Raw genomic sequence first — 11,698 nt, forward strand, 5'->3', positions numbered from 1 at the left:
ACTATAGGTCAGTTATTATAAAAAGATAATAAATTTGTAATATTTTTAGACCACCTATAGTACTGCTTTTACTTTATATCATCTTGCAAAAAATCAAGATATTCAAGAAAAACTGAGATCTGAAGCTATGCAGTTACTAGATCATCATAATCAACAAATAACAGTGGAAGTTTTACGAAATGCTTCTTACACTAAAGCTGTTATCAAAGAAAGTTTGCGATTAAATCCCATCTCGATAGGAGTAGGTCGCATACTACAAACTGATGTGATTTTAAATGGTTACCAAGTACCTAAAGGGGTAAGTTGTAAACTTGATTACATATGTATAACTTACTCAATATAACACAGATTCTGTAAAGTTTATGTTTAACAATTGAAAATTTACTTTGATTGTCACTTTTAGTTGTGCTTTTTAAAATTTGACACTGATTTGTTTTCATTTATTCTACTTCTTTCTGTTCTAATTTTTTTAAGCAGAAATAAATTTTCTGTCTACATTTTCTATACTTTCCTCAAAGTATATATACTTTTCTCCTTTAGACTGTTGTTGTAACACAAAATCAAATTATTTGTCGTCTTTCTGAATACTTCAATGAACCAGATTCATTCATACCAGAAAGATGGTTACGTGATAATTCAGATAACAGCAACAAGATAAATTCTGGAAAATCAATACATCCGTATGTATTATTACCATTCGGTCATGGTCCTCGGTCATGCATTGCTAGACGTTTTGCCGAACAAAACATGCAAGTATTATTATTAAGGGTAAGTTCTTAATTCTCTTTGGTTTTACAGATCTTAATTTTTGCATGAAAAATTATCTGCTATTTTTTAAATTACTACCTCATTTAAAATCTACCTTTTTAATACCTAATTTAGAATTCTCTTATTTTCACATAAAATTTCAAATTTCATTAATGTATACTATGTACTTTTATATTGAATTTATAAAACTTTTATTTTGTACGTATTCAAAAGTAGAACATACATATTTTGTAGAAATAAATAGATATACTCAATGTAGGAAAATATTTGTTTCCATTACTGTCTATCGTTTTTCTTGTTATCCGATCGTTTGAAACGCGCGCTGTGAAAATGATATGACGTGAGGTTTGATACACACTATCATAGCGTTCCCGCTCCGGTCACGGTCCACTCTCGGTTCGGTCAAATATTATTCCATGGTTTAAATCGTACGTAACACACTATGAATAAAGCTCCGGTCACGGTTTGTTCTCGTCCGAGTGACGATCCTTGGAAAGAATATTTTGCTGGAGCAAGATCGAACCTGACCGAAACTAATCCTATAGTATGAACGTGTTCTTCGATCTGTAGTCCATTTTTTTCATTCGCATCGTAAAAGATGGAACTTTCTAAGAATTTTGCTAATTTTGTTGTATGCACCCTTTTTCAATATGGAAATTTTAAAGAAATTTTTGTTTTACAAAAACGAACCTTTATTCTCGTTTTTAAAAATCTGAAAAAATGTATGTTGTTCCTTGAATGATTCTCGATAAGCATACCAAATTTCATTAGTTTCACTTCCTAATTATAGTCAGGATGTAGCTTTAAATACAACCAGCTGCTACCTCACGCGGTCAGTAACTGTATCGAGAGCAAAGCGTGACTGGACCATAACCGGCTCCATAGTATGGATACTCAGGGATGTGATCGAACCGAGAACGGTACAATAGTGTGTATTGGGACTAATAATTTAGATGTGTTGGTACCCTATATATCGGGTTCGGATCGAGTTGGAAAAAGTTTGGCGGGTTTTGGTGGGTTCGAGTGGGTACTCAACACATTCGTACACTCGAGTAACTCGATTGTTTCGGGTTACCCGTCTTACAAGAAGGATCAAAAGATCTAGAGATCGAAGATCCAGGGTCGATTGGGGATCGTTTCACCAGGTTACACGGGCAAGTTCGGAGAGTATACATGTAAGAAACGAACGAGTTGCGTCATTAGACACAATATTCCCAACAATTGACTACTCAACATCGATCCATCGATCAAGAAAGAAGATTTCAGGAGTCGCCGTTGATAAAAGTTTGTCACGTGTCGCGTAGTATAGTATATTATAGTGGAACAATCTAGAGTTAAAGAAAAAAAATACAAATCTGTTTTTAAATATTGGCTACACGAATTCATCCGTGATACCCGACTGTTTTGGGTCAGGTCGGAAATAGTCGGGTCGCTCGACTCGGACGTGCTCCCGTAGCTCGCGATACCCGTGTTTCGATTCAAAACTGTGTTTGGAATTAATTGTATTACGTTTATAATGCAGTTTTTGATACTCAGCTTCTTTACGCAACCAAGTATTCAACAAAATTATTACCACACAATGTGGAAAAATTGTGTTTTTTAAAAATTGGTTGTATATTCTTATTACTATAAAACATCCAGTAACTATTCATTTTTATGCGTGTATTTAGTACTGTAATATTAAACAATTCATTTGTTAACAGAATAAAGTAAAAATTCAATTAATATACTTTATATAAAATGAATATACAGGCTACATCGAATGAAATTCATTCCACTTAAATCTGTTAAAAATATTATTTCTTCATATAAAAATTACCTTATTCCAAACTTCCATATAGACAAAGATTTTGCATGTGTTTGTTTAAGAACGTAATACAATCAATTTTAAATACAATTTGGAGTTGAATCACGTGTATCACGGGCAACGGGAGCACGTCTGACCCCGCCCTAGTCGGGCTACCCAAAACATTCGAGTTAGTTGTGTTAGGGGTGCGCAGGTATCCGAAATTGCGGGTGCACCAGCTTCAAGTTGGGTCGGCTAATGATCGGGTAAGGTCGAGTTGCCTGATACATAAATACGTTCGGGTACCCGTAATTTCGGGACCTGATTTACGATTCGGGTGTCGATACTGCATTCGGAGCATGATTTTTCAGACTTACCTTAATTTTTTAGGTCTAAAAACGTTTTCATATGTTGTGTAATCGGATGTAAGAATCCGCAAAGAAAGCATTGCACAATATAATGTGTCAAAAATTGTTTTATTTTAAATTAAAATGAAGAAAACATAACTTTTCTACGTTTTCAGGTATTAGTTTACTTTTTGTCGCTGTGGCAATCATGTTGCTGTAAAAATCATGCTTTGATCGATCGGGTATCCGACACATTGGACGATCCATACACTCCTAGTATGTAATCATTAGGAGTGTGCGGGTCGTCAGTGTGGGATTGGGCCTGCAAAAATTGAACGGGTTGCCGATACATACGTACACTCGGGTAGCCCGATTTTTTTCGGATTAGATTTTCGGATTAGATGAAAAACATATTTATTTGTCCCTGCGGTGTACATCGGGTGACGCTAATTGCCGGTGACATGTAAAACTTGGAAGCTGATATTTCGATAATAATTTATGCAAAAACCACAAGATTGCAGTGTTTTGAAAACGTCTCGATGTGAGCTACAAGAAGATATAATCAAAAATATACGTTCCCATTTAAAAACTTAAACATGACCTTTACAGGGCTTTTCAAGGTCATTGCAAGGTCAAAAGATACCAAAACAATATGTCGCCCCCTATACCCTACAATTTTCATGTGGAACATTTTTTTGTATCATTTGTAGATTTCGAAATATTTCCGTATTCTGAGATAAACCGGACATACTGTACATAGTTGAATTTATTTTAATGTCAGCTGTTGCAGAATGAAGAGTGACAGAAAATATATAATTCTATTATTCCATTAAAAAAAAACATGTATTTATGTTCATACATAAATAATTTAACCACCATAATGTTTCTTCCTACAAATCCTATGTTCTTCTTTTACTACTCTTTTATATGATTAAAAAGACAGAAATGTTTTGGATGATTACACTAAACATAACGATGTATATTTACATTTATGTATCTTTGAAACTTTACCATGTAAAATATTTTATATAAAGTATGTAAATATAAAGCAAAATGCGTTTTATTAAAATTGAATTATTTTATCTGAAGTATATAAAATAATATAAGTTATTTCATTTTGTGCAGATATGTCAGCGGTTCAAATTTTCTTGGCATGGTAATGAACTTGGAATGGTATCTCTCTTAATTAACAAACCAGATGCGCCACTGAAATTCAATTTCCACGAAATTTTGAAGGCAAGACCCAATTTTCAGAATTGCAATGATATATAAATGCAAATTTATTTTAAACGAAAAAAATCTATTTAGAAGTAAAGAATATATAATACTAGGTAAAAAGCAAATTGTAATTTATTTTACATTTTATAATTTATAATTAATTTGTATTTTATATTTAGAACAAAAAAAATTGGTCATGAATTTAGTTATAAGTCATATATTTGGGAGTTGCAGAGAATTTAGCATAAGACTTAATCACTTTGTTTACGGCTTCTAGAAAATCTTTTTCTGTAGCTACTTTACGACGTGCACGAATGGCAAACATACCAGCTTCAGTGCAAACGGAACGAATTTCAGCTCCAGTACTATTGGGACACAAACGTGCAAGAAGTTCAAATCTGATATCCCTTTCAACACTCATCGAACGTGCATGGATTTTGAAAATGTGCGTTCGTCCTTCTAAATCTGGTAATCCAAATTCTACTTTCCTGTCTAAACGTCCCGGTCGCATCAGCGCTGGATCTAATGTATCTGGTCTATTTGTTGCCATTAATACTTTAATGTTACCTCGTGGGTCAAAGCTGAAATATGTTTTATTTATATTCCTTAAAAACCTTAATCCTTAAAAACATAGTATATAGGGGTTTCCGAACTGGTGGTAGAATCCGAAGAGGGGTGAATCTACATGAAAAGTAATTAAAAAATGTAGTGTAACATTTCATAGGAAGTTTCATTTCCAAATAAATCAATGTTGATGATTTGTCGAATACATTTACGCTTCTGCAAACTTCTTTTGTAGTATTTTCTGTTTTCCAATGTTCGAATACAAAAATAATTTTCTCTTTGAGCTGTTTCCTACTTGCATTCTCGTCATAATACACAAGAGATTTGACGTAGCTCCATAAACAAAAAACCCATCGATGTCAAGTCCAGGGATTGTGATGACCAAGCTATTTTACCATTACAGTCGATCCAGTAGGGATATTATTTCTTATTTTTATTTCATTGTTTATCTTTCACTATCTAATATGATAAATTGAAACAGCAATACATGTAGTTTGCAATATCTGTTAGACGAAGGCGTACGTGAGATCATGTGCAAGTGTACATGTACTTGACGAATCTTTAATATTGATTTATTCAGAAATGAAGCTTCGTATAAAAAACTGTTACTCTACATTTTCGAATTATTTCTTCATGTAGATTCATGCCTTTTCGGGTTATACCACCAATTCGGATATACCCTGTATAAAGTAAAGTTAGTTTTTACCCATCTAATTGATTAATAAGTTCCAACATAGTACGTTGCACTTCATTATCTCCACCAGCTCCATCGTCGAAACGAGCTCCTCCAATGGCATCAATTTCATCAAAAAATATTAAACATGCTTTCTTACTACGTGCCATTTCAAATAATTCTCTTACCATACGGGCACCCTACCATCAACATGGATACCATATGTTTATGAAATAAAATATTACGTTCATTACATTTTCTTCCTAATTTATAGGGTTTTCAGGACTAATGACGAATACATAACTGACTGATAAAATATATGAAAACAAATAGGAAGATTTTCTTAAATATAAATAGAAAAATCATTTTTCGATCATCTGATTTTTTACTCCATAATTTAATTTTCTCATATAATGATATATGCTGTAGAATCATTGATTCTAGATACTACATGTATGTGAAATGGCTATAATATTAATCATTGAAGTAGCTTTCTAATTTTCGCAAATTTTATACAAAATATATAATCCCCTCTTTAAACTTCTTTCTTAAATGTATTTGTTTAAACAATACTTAAGAATTAGTGACATATTAGACAATTATGATATCAGTGGTATTAAGAATTCCATTTACAAAATAAGCAAAATAATTATAAAATCATTTATTTGTCAACCTATGTTTACTTGAGCTTCTTTTATTTTTTTCTGACTATTCTACTGATTAGTTATGCTTCAATCAATAGTTCTGGGAAGTAAAATATATTTTACATACCTCACCAACATACTTTTGAACCAATTCAGAACCAATAACACGAATAAAACAAGCATCCGTTCTATTAGCTACAGCTCTGGCACATAAGGTTTTGCCTGTACCTGGTGGACCAAATAATAATACCCCCTTAGGTGGTTCAATTCCTAAGTTAACAAATTTTTCTGGCTGTAATAAATAAATCATTATATTTGGTATAATTATTTTGTTGTATGTACAATAAATATATTAATTAGGAATTATAAAATACTAACATGTAATAAAGGTGTTTCAACAACTTCTCTTAATTTCTCAATTTGTTCTTTACAACCACCAACATCACTATATGTGACATCAGGTTTTTCTTCAACTTGCATCATTGTCACAGTTGGATCAATTTTTGGTGGAAGTGGAATATGAATTTGATATTTATTACGATCTACTCCTACTCGCATACCTTCTTCTATATCTGTTGGAGCAACTGAATCTGCTAGGTCAACTACAAACTTTGCAAACTGTTTTACATTTATAATATATTTTGGGTCATCAGAATTGGCATTTATTATTTTAGTACAACGTGCAACTTGCAGTGGTTGCTCATTTTGTAAGGTTTGTTTATCCGCAGCTAAGTCCCATAAAGCAGGTGGTGCTAAACCAGTGTCAGATTCTTTGATTCCTGTTAATTCATTAACACGTTTAATTATTGTCTGTATATCTTCTTCAACAGCTTTGATACTTTTTGTATATTGTCCTTGACCCTACATAAAAAGTAATACGTTAAGTAGTGTTGTTGCTCTTATTAGTTCAATTTAAAGACTATTTGATGTCACATCAAATTTTTGTGTGAAAAAAATTTCTTTTACCAAAACCATTATAAAATTCACTTACATAAGTCTTGAGTAACGCAATATCTGCTTCATCCAGAGCTGAAGACATGATAAATGTATAATAAACTCTGTAAAACCATAACAACGAAAAGCGGACAATTAATTCACGTCAAAGCTTACATTTTATTTCTTTTTCTTCCTTTGCTTCTTCATTTTTTACTTTTCGCATATCTTCTCCCAAATGATCCGGCATTTTTATATTCGTTAACCTGTTTTAAGAGTTAAGAAATAAGTTTACTTCTCTAACGAGACAAAGAAACCGATTCAAAATAAATTTAAGGTTATGCTCTTACTTAGCATTACTAGCAAAATCGAAAACATTCACTGACCTCTATATTCACACTGTGAACTATTGCATCTTGAAACAATATCCCTTAGCTGATTAGGTACATTAGATTGTATTTTGCAAAAAATTATTAAATTTTATTTGCCTTATTGTAGATGAGGAATGTGGGATAAATATAACACATAGTATAGAATCTAGAATAAACTTAACATACAATGTTCGTGAATCCTATTATCATTTCTATGTCATTTCCAATGTTACCGATTCAAACCAGAATAAAATAAGAACTACAGATGAGATAATAACAAGCGTACTTAAAAAAATTAAATTGACTTTGAAATCTCTCGTGCAATTTCATACACAAAAGAACTATTTACACCAAACAATATCCCACTCCGTACCAAACAACTTTTAGAATAACAATCTTTTAATATCTTCAACTGTCTGCGAGATATTTGTGTTTCCAGTTAAATGAAATACACTGTATGTTTTAAATGACCTTCAAATGCTCGAAAAAGCCATATATATTTTTTTTTGTATCAACAATCAGGATTAGAATCTTTTGGCTAATGCGATGGCGTAAAACTCACTTATAAGAGTCCTTTGTGTAGCATGATGAAGGCACTTCCATTGAAAATACTTCTTATCCTTCATCTGAGGTCAATTGGCCAGTGTTAAAAAACCATATATTATATATATGAAATTTTTATTTTGTAGTTTTTTAAGTAAAACAATATGCTTAAAAATCTGGAAAAGTACCATTATATTTCTTGAAGTTTTGTGTACAACAAATTAATTTTTTCACATAACTCATTTAGAAATTAATACACCCACACTAAATTTAAACAGTCAATCCCCACCACTTATCAATGCCTCCAGTTCACCATACTAAAACAACAAATCGACAAGGAAAATCAATAGATGTTGCGGGAATAAGCGAGACGTGGTATTTGCACGGGATAACGTGCGCGATGCAATGAGTCATTAAATGACGAAAATTTTCCTTTTTATAATTTTCATGAGGTTCTTCCAATGAAAACGAGTCCAAACACGACATAAATCGGACTAGTATTAACACATCTTAACAAACGTATTAACATAGTAGCACATATGTATGTATTTGTAATTTTCGAATAGTAAAAACAGACTTTTGTATGAAAAAGTAATTATTTATGTAAGAGTAAAGAATTACAAGGGCTTAAAACGACGAATATTAAAATGACGTTGGTTCGCTGGTCGATGGTTAGGTACGATAATGTGTGGGCCGCTGCCCTTTTTCCCGTTTTTATACGCTTCTTCGGCCGTTAGGGCCTTGCAAGCCGTGGGGTGGGGGTGCAGCCTGCGCTGCTCCCTTTTCTACGGCCCCCTGCGGCTCGGGTCCCGCGGTCGTTGCCTAGGCGCATAGTTGAAATACAATGGACCAAAAAAAAACAGAGGAGAGAAGGACGTCGAAACCAGATGACGTGTGCCTAATCTCATGGGAAATCGAAAGACTGAAAAAACAACTAATAAGTACATCAAGCGTGCAAAAGGTTACACAGCCGAAAAGGAAATTGGGAGTGGTAAAAGAACTATTGGTACCCAGACATCAGCAACTTTTAAGGACGAAATATGGAATACATGGGCCGGTAGGGTTGTCTCAATTCATAGATACCGCGACGAATCATGTTCGTGCCTTAGAATCAGTACTGAAGCCCTCCGGACTGTGGGAGGCACTAATTAGCTCGCATTTGTCTAAGAGAATAGATTCATCATCTCTTGATGAATGGGAAAAACGTATCATAGACACACCGAATAGACCCGCGTTGCGCGAATTCGCCAAATTCTTAGAGCAACGATCGCAATATTTAGCCTGTAAGGAATCAACCAGCTCGGCCACGTCGGGTGCAACGAGCGTGACCGCGAAGAATAAGCAAAATCGCGGAGATCATACCAAACATTATGTAGCAGCATTTCACCTTGCTAACCAACTAACTACATGTTTGTTATGCAAGGCTGAGCATGCGCTGCAACATTGTTCGAAATTGCTAGCCTTACCTTTCCCGGAGAAGCACGAGATAATAAAGCGACTAGACGTATGCTTCAATTGCTTATCGCTAGGCCATAGTATTAAAAATTGTACCCGCGGAAAGTCCTGGAAATGCGGAAGCAAGGACCACACCGTGTTGCATCGGGACGAGAGACCGCTGGAGAACGAATCGACGGATGTACCGCCCGTCATGCGTGTCGGATTCAAGGGGTGCCTCGAACGAATGCACGGTGTTATCGACCGCTATAGTTTTGGTAACTGATAGAGGGGGCAAGAAACATAAATGTCGCACTTTGTTAGACGTTGGATCGCAAGCTCATTTTGTTACGGAGCGGTTCTGTAAGAGAATCGGTCTCCGACCTACGGCCGCGGAAATGATCGTGGTGGGCATAGGCGGAGCCAAGAATCCTGTTAGATCTCAGGAGCGTTTGCAAATCAGCTCGGGATGTAACAATTTTCATTCGGAGGTATCGTGTCTGGTTTTGAAGGAGATACCGAAATAATGCCGAATGTTCTGTTGAATAACGTAGACATTCCGATTCCTTTCGGCGTCGTTCCGGCCGATCCAGAATTCCAACAGCCCAATCGCATTGACCTCTTGATTGGCGCTGGTCTGTTTTGGCGATTGCTATGCGTCGGACAACACAGAGTAGGCCCAGGAAACCTTATCTGGCAGAAAACGCGTCTCGAATGGGTCTTGGGTGGTAGGTTGGGCGGTGAATTGGCCGGTCGAAAAAAGAAAAGGCATAAAAACGTGTCACGCGATAACAAATGGGCAATTTCACAATTCGAGCTTGCGTTTCTGGGAGGTAGAGGACGTTAGCCGTCGGAAACCCTCGAGCGTCGACGCGAGTAGCAACGAATGTGAGGAACATTTTAGAAGCACAACGACTCGAAACGACGAAGGACGATACGTTGTAAGCATACCTTTCAACGACAAAATAGTAGAATTAGGAGAATCGCGAGACAAGCGAAACGCCGTCTCATTTGTCTAGAACGTAGATTTAGAAAAAACCCTGAACTCCGTCAAAAATTTATAGACTTTATGAGCGAGTATGAATCGCTTGACCAATCAGGGTGTTTTCCCCCTGACATGGGTTATAGAGCAGGCTGCAAATACCAACGTGACTAACCTAACCACCATACCTGACGTCATCACGAAGCTCTACCACTTCGATACGGACTATGTTATTAGTGAAGGAATCCCGGAAGGTAACTTCACAGCTGTGGCAAGTATGGCTATGGAAATTTATCGAAATAGCTTCATATCCATTAACAAACCAACAATCCAACTCCGACAATATGCAGATCTATGCAGACAATATGCATTTGCAGGATATAGAGGGCAAGGTGGTACTATGTGTGTACAGAGCGAAGCCACACTTAAGATTTTGGCTACAGACATATGGAACATCTCACGTGAGATGTTTGTTAGAACTGAAAATCTGCAAGAATATTATGCAGCTCTAGCTCGAAAGGGAGGAGTCAACGTTACGGTGACAGGAGACAACACCACTGTACGTATTGTTATACAAACGTCGGAATGACGGCAAAAAACCCTTTCTCTAAGCCTTATAAAAATAGCAGAGTTAAATTTTTTTGACAGCGATCGATAACCGAGAAGTCACGCGTACACATTTGTTCACGATTGCACGCGGATGAGTCTCTACTCTTCGTGCCTGGACGCGGGCTCTGATTGGCCAGTGTTTTTCATTAATAATTCAAAAACGAAGGTTCAAACAACATTTTGGTAAAGGAAAAAGTTGTTCAGAGTCACCCTAGCAACCCCCCATTTGCGGGTGTTACACTCTTTACGGGACACCCTGTATATAAACTGTATTGTGATGTTAACTTAAGCCATGGACGTGGGAGTTTCTCGAGGTCGCTGTAGTAATTCCTATTGCTGAGGTGAGGAATCACTTTCTCAGTTTTTTAGCTTACTCGAGGAGCGCCACCAAACAAGCAGGTGTCGACTATTCTCGATGAATTAAAAAAACAATATGTCAGAATGTACCCGCATAATTATTTTCGAATGGTGAAATGGCTATGATTTTGAACTGTACATTGTGATCAACAATGTAATTTGTTCTCGACTGAATGAACAAAGAGAAACACTTGTGTAATAAAGTAGATATCCACAAAAAAGTTGTTTCTGCATTTTTTATTTACCATACATTTTCTTAATAATTAAAGATTTTTGTATAGGAAAATTTATAAAGGAAATTAAACACTTCTGTTTAGCATATTTATTTTCGTCTTTTTTCCCCATTTTCTCTTTAAATGGAATTATGGAACTTTAATAGGCTAAAATTAAAAAGTTTAGAAAATGATATTTTCTGATATAAATATGAAGACATCACTACGTTTGAATTTTAATACATAAATATACAAAA

The 11,698-nt window shown here is 35.3% G+C and overlaps 3 protein-coding genes across 5 annotated transcripts in view; 2 read left to right on the forward strand and 1 right to left on the reverse strand.

Moving 5' to 3' along the window:
- LOC108576559 (cytochrome P450 302a1, mitochondrial-like) overlaps positions 1-4,173 on the forward strand; it is an 18,118-nt gene extending 13,945 nt beyond the window's left edge. The window contains exons 6-8 of the mRNA XM_017939573.1: positions 50-298; positions 541-768; positions 4,027-4,173. Coding sequence (XP_017795062.1) covers positions 50-298; positions 541-768; positions 4,027-4,173 — 624 coding nt within the window. The remainder of the gene's footprint in view (positions 1-49; positions 299-540; positions 769-4,026) is intronic.
- Positions 4,174-4,321: 148 nt separating this feature from the next.
- Positions 4,322-7,386, reverse strand: LOC108576571 (26S protease regulatory subunit 7). 2 transcript variants are annotated; one of them, XM_017939585.1, is made up of 7 exons: positions 7,320-7,386; positions 7,111-7,199; positions 6,992-7,029; positions 6,379-6,861; positions 6,128-6,292; positions 5,390-5,556; positions 4,322-4,700 (listed from the first exon to the last, which is right to left on the reverse strand). In XM_017939585.1, exons 2-7 carry the CDS (start codon positions 7,181-7,183, stop codon positions 4,322-4,324), a joined length of 1,305 nt encoding a protein of 434 aa, XP_017795074.1. In that variant the 5' UTR covers positions 7,184-7,199; positions 7,320-7,386. The 2 variants fall into 2 exon arrangements, with proteins under 2 accessions (XP_017795074.1, XP_017795073.1); XM_017939584.1 differs by lacking the exon at positions 7,320-7,386 and adding an exon at positions 7,284-7,318.
- A 2,756-nt stretch (positions 7,387-10,142) lies between these two features.
- On the forward strand, positions 10,143-11,006 carry LOC108576574. Of its 2 annotated transcripts, XM_017939589.1 has the most exons (4): positions 10,143-10,222; positions 10,346-10,517; positions 10,641-10,822; positions 10,912-11,006. In XM_017939589.1, exons 2-4 carry the CDS (start codon positions 10,361-10,363, stop codon positions 10,999-11,001), a joined length of 429 nt encoding a protein of 142 aa, XP_017795078.1. In that variant the 5' UTR covers positions 10,143-10,222; positions 10,346-10,360; the 3' UTR covers positions 11,002-11,006. The 2 variants fall into 2 exon arrangements, with proteins under 2 accessions (XP_017795078.1, XP_017795076.1); XM_017939587.1 differs by having other exon boundaries at positions 10,203-10,517.
- The last annotated feature ends 692 nt before the right edge of the window (positions 11,007-11,698 follow it).

The sequence above is a fragment of the Habropoda laboriosa genome, unplaced genomic scaffold (genome assembly GCF_001263275.1).
Source record: "Habropoda laboriosa isolate 0110345459 unplaced genomic scaffold, ASM126327v1 scaffold426, whole genome shotgun sequence".
Classification (NCBI taxonomy): domain Eukaryota; kingdom Metazoa; phylum Arthropoda; class Insecta; order Hymenoptera; family Apidae; genus Habropoda; species Habropoda laboriosa.

What these genes read in the sequence shown, in the direction of transcription:
- LOC108576571 (XM_017939585.1), bottom strand. Translation starts at nt 7,183, where the DNA reads ATGCCGGATCATTTGGGAGAAGATATGCGAAAAGTAAAAAATGAAGAA. An exon ending in TTCAAAAGTATGTTGGTGAG is followed by an intron (nt 5,557 to 6,127) that starts GTATGTAAAATA and finishes TGTTGATGGTAG; the next exon opens with GGTGCCCGTATGGTAAGAGA. An exon ending in CTTATTAATCAATTAGATGG is followed by an intron (nt 4,701 to 5,389) that starts GTAAAAACTAAC and finishes AACATATTTCAG; the next exon opens with CTTTGACCCACGAGGTAACA.
- LOC108576574 (XM_017939589.1), top strand. Translation starts at nt 10,361, where the DNA reads ATGAATCGCTTGACCAATCAGGGTGTTTTCCCCCTGACATGGGTTATA. An exon ending in TAGTGAAGGAATCCCGGAAG is followed by an intron (nt 10,518 to 10,640) that starts GTAACTTCACAG and finishes ATGCATTTGCAG; the next exon opens with GATATAGAGGGCAAGGTGGT. An exon ending in TGACAGGAGACAACACCACT is followed by an intron (nt 10,823 to 10,911) that starts GTACGTATTGTT and finishes TTTTTTTGACAG; the next exon opens with CGATCGATAACCGAGAAGTC.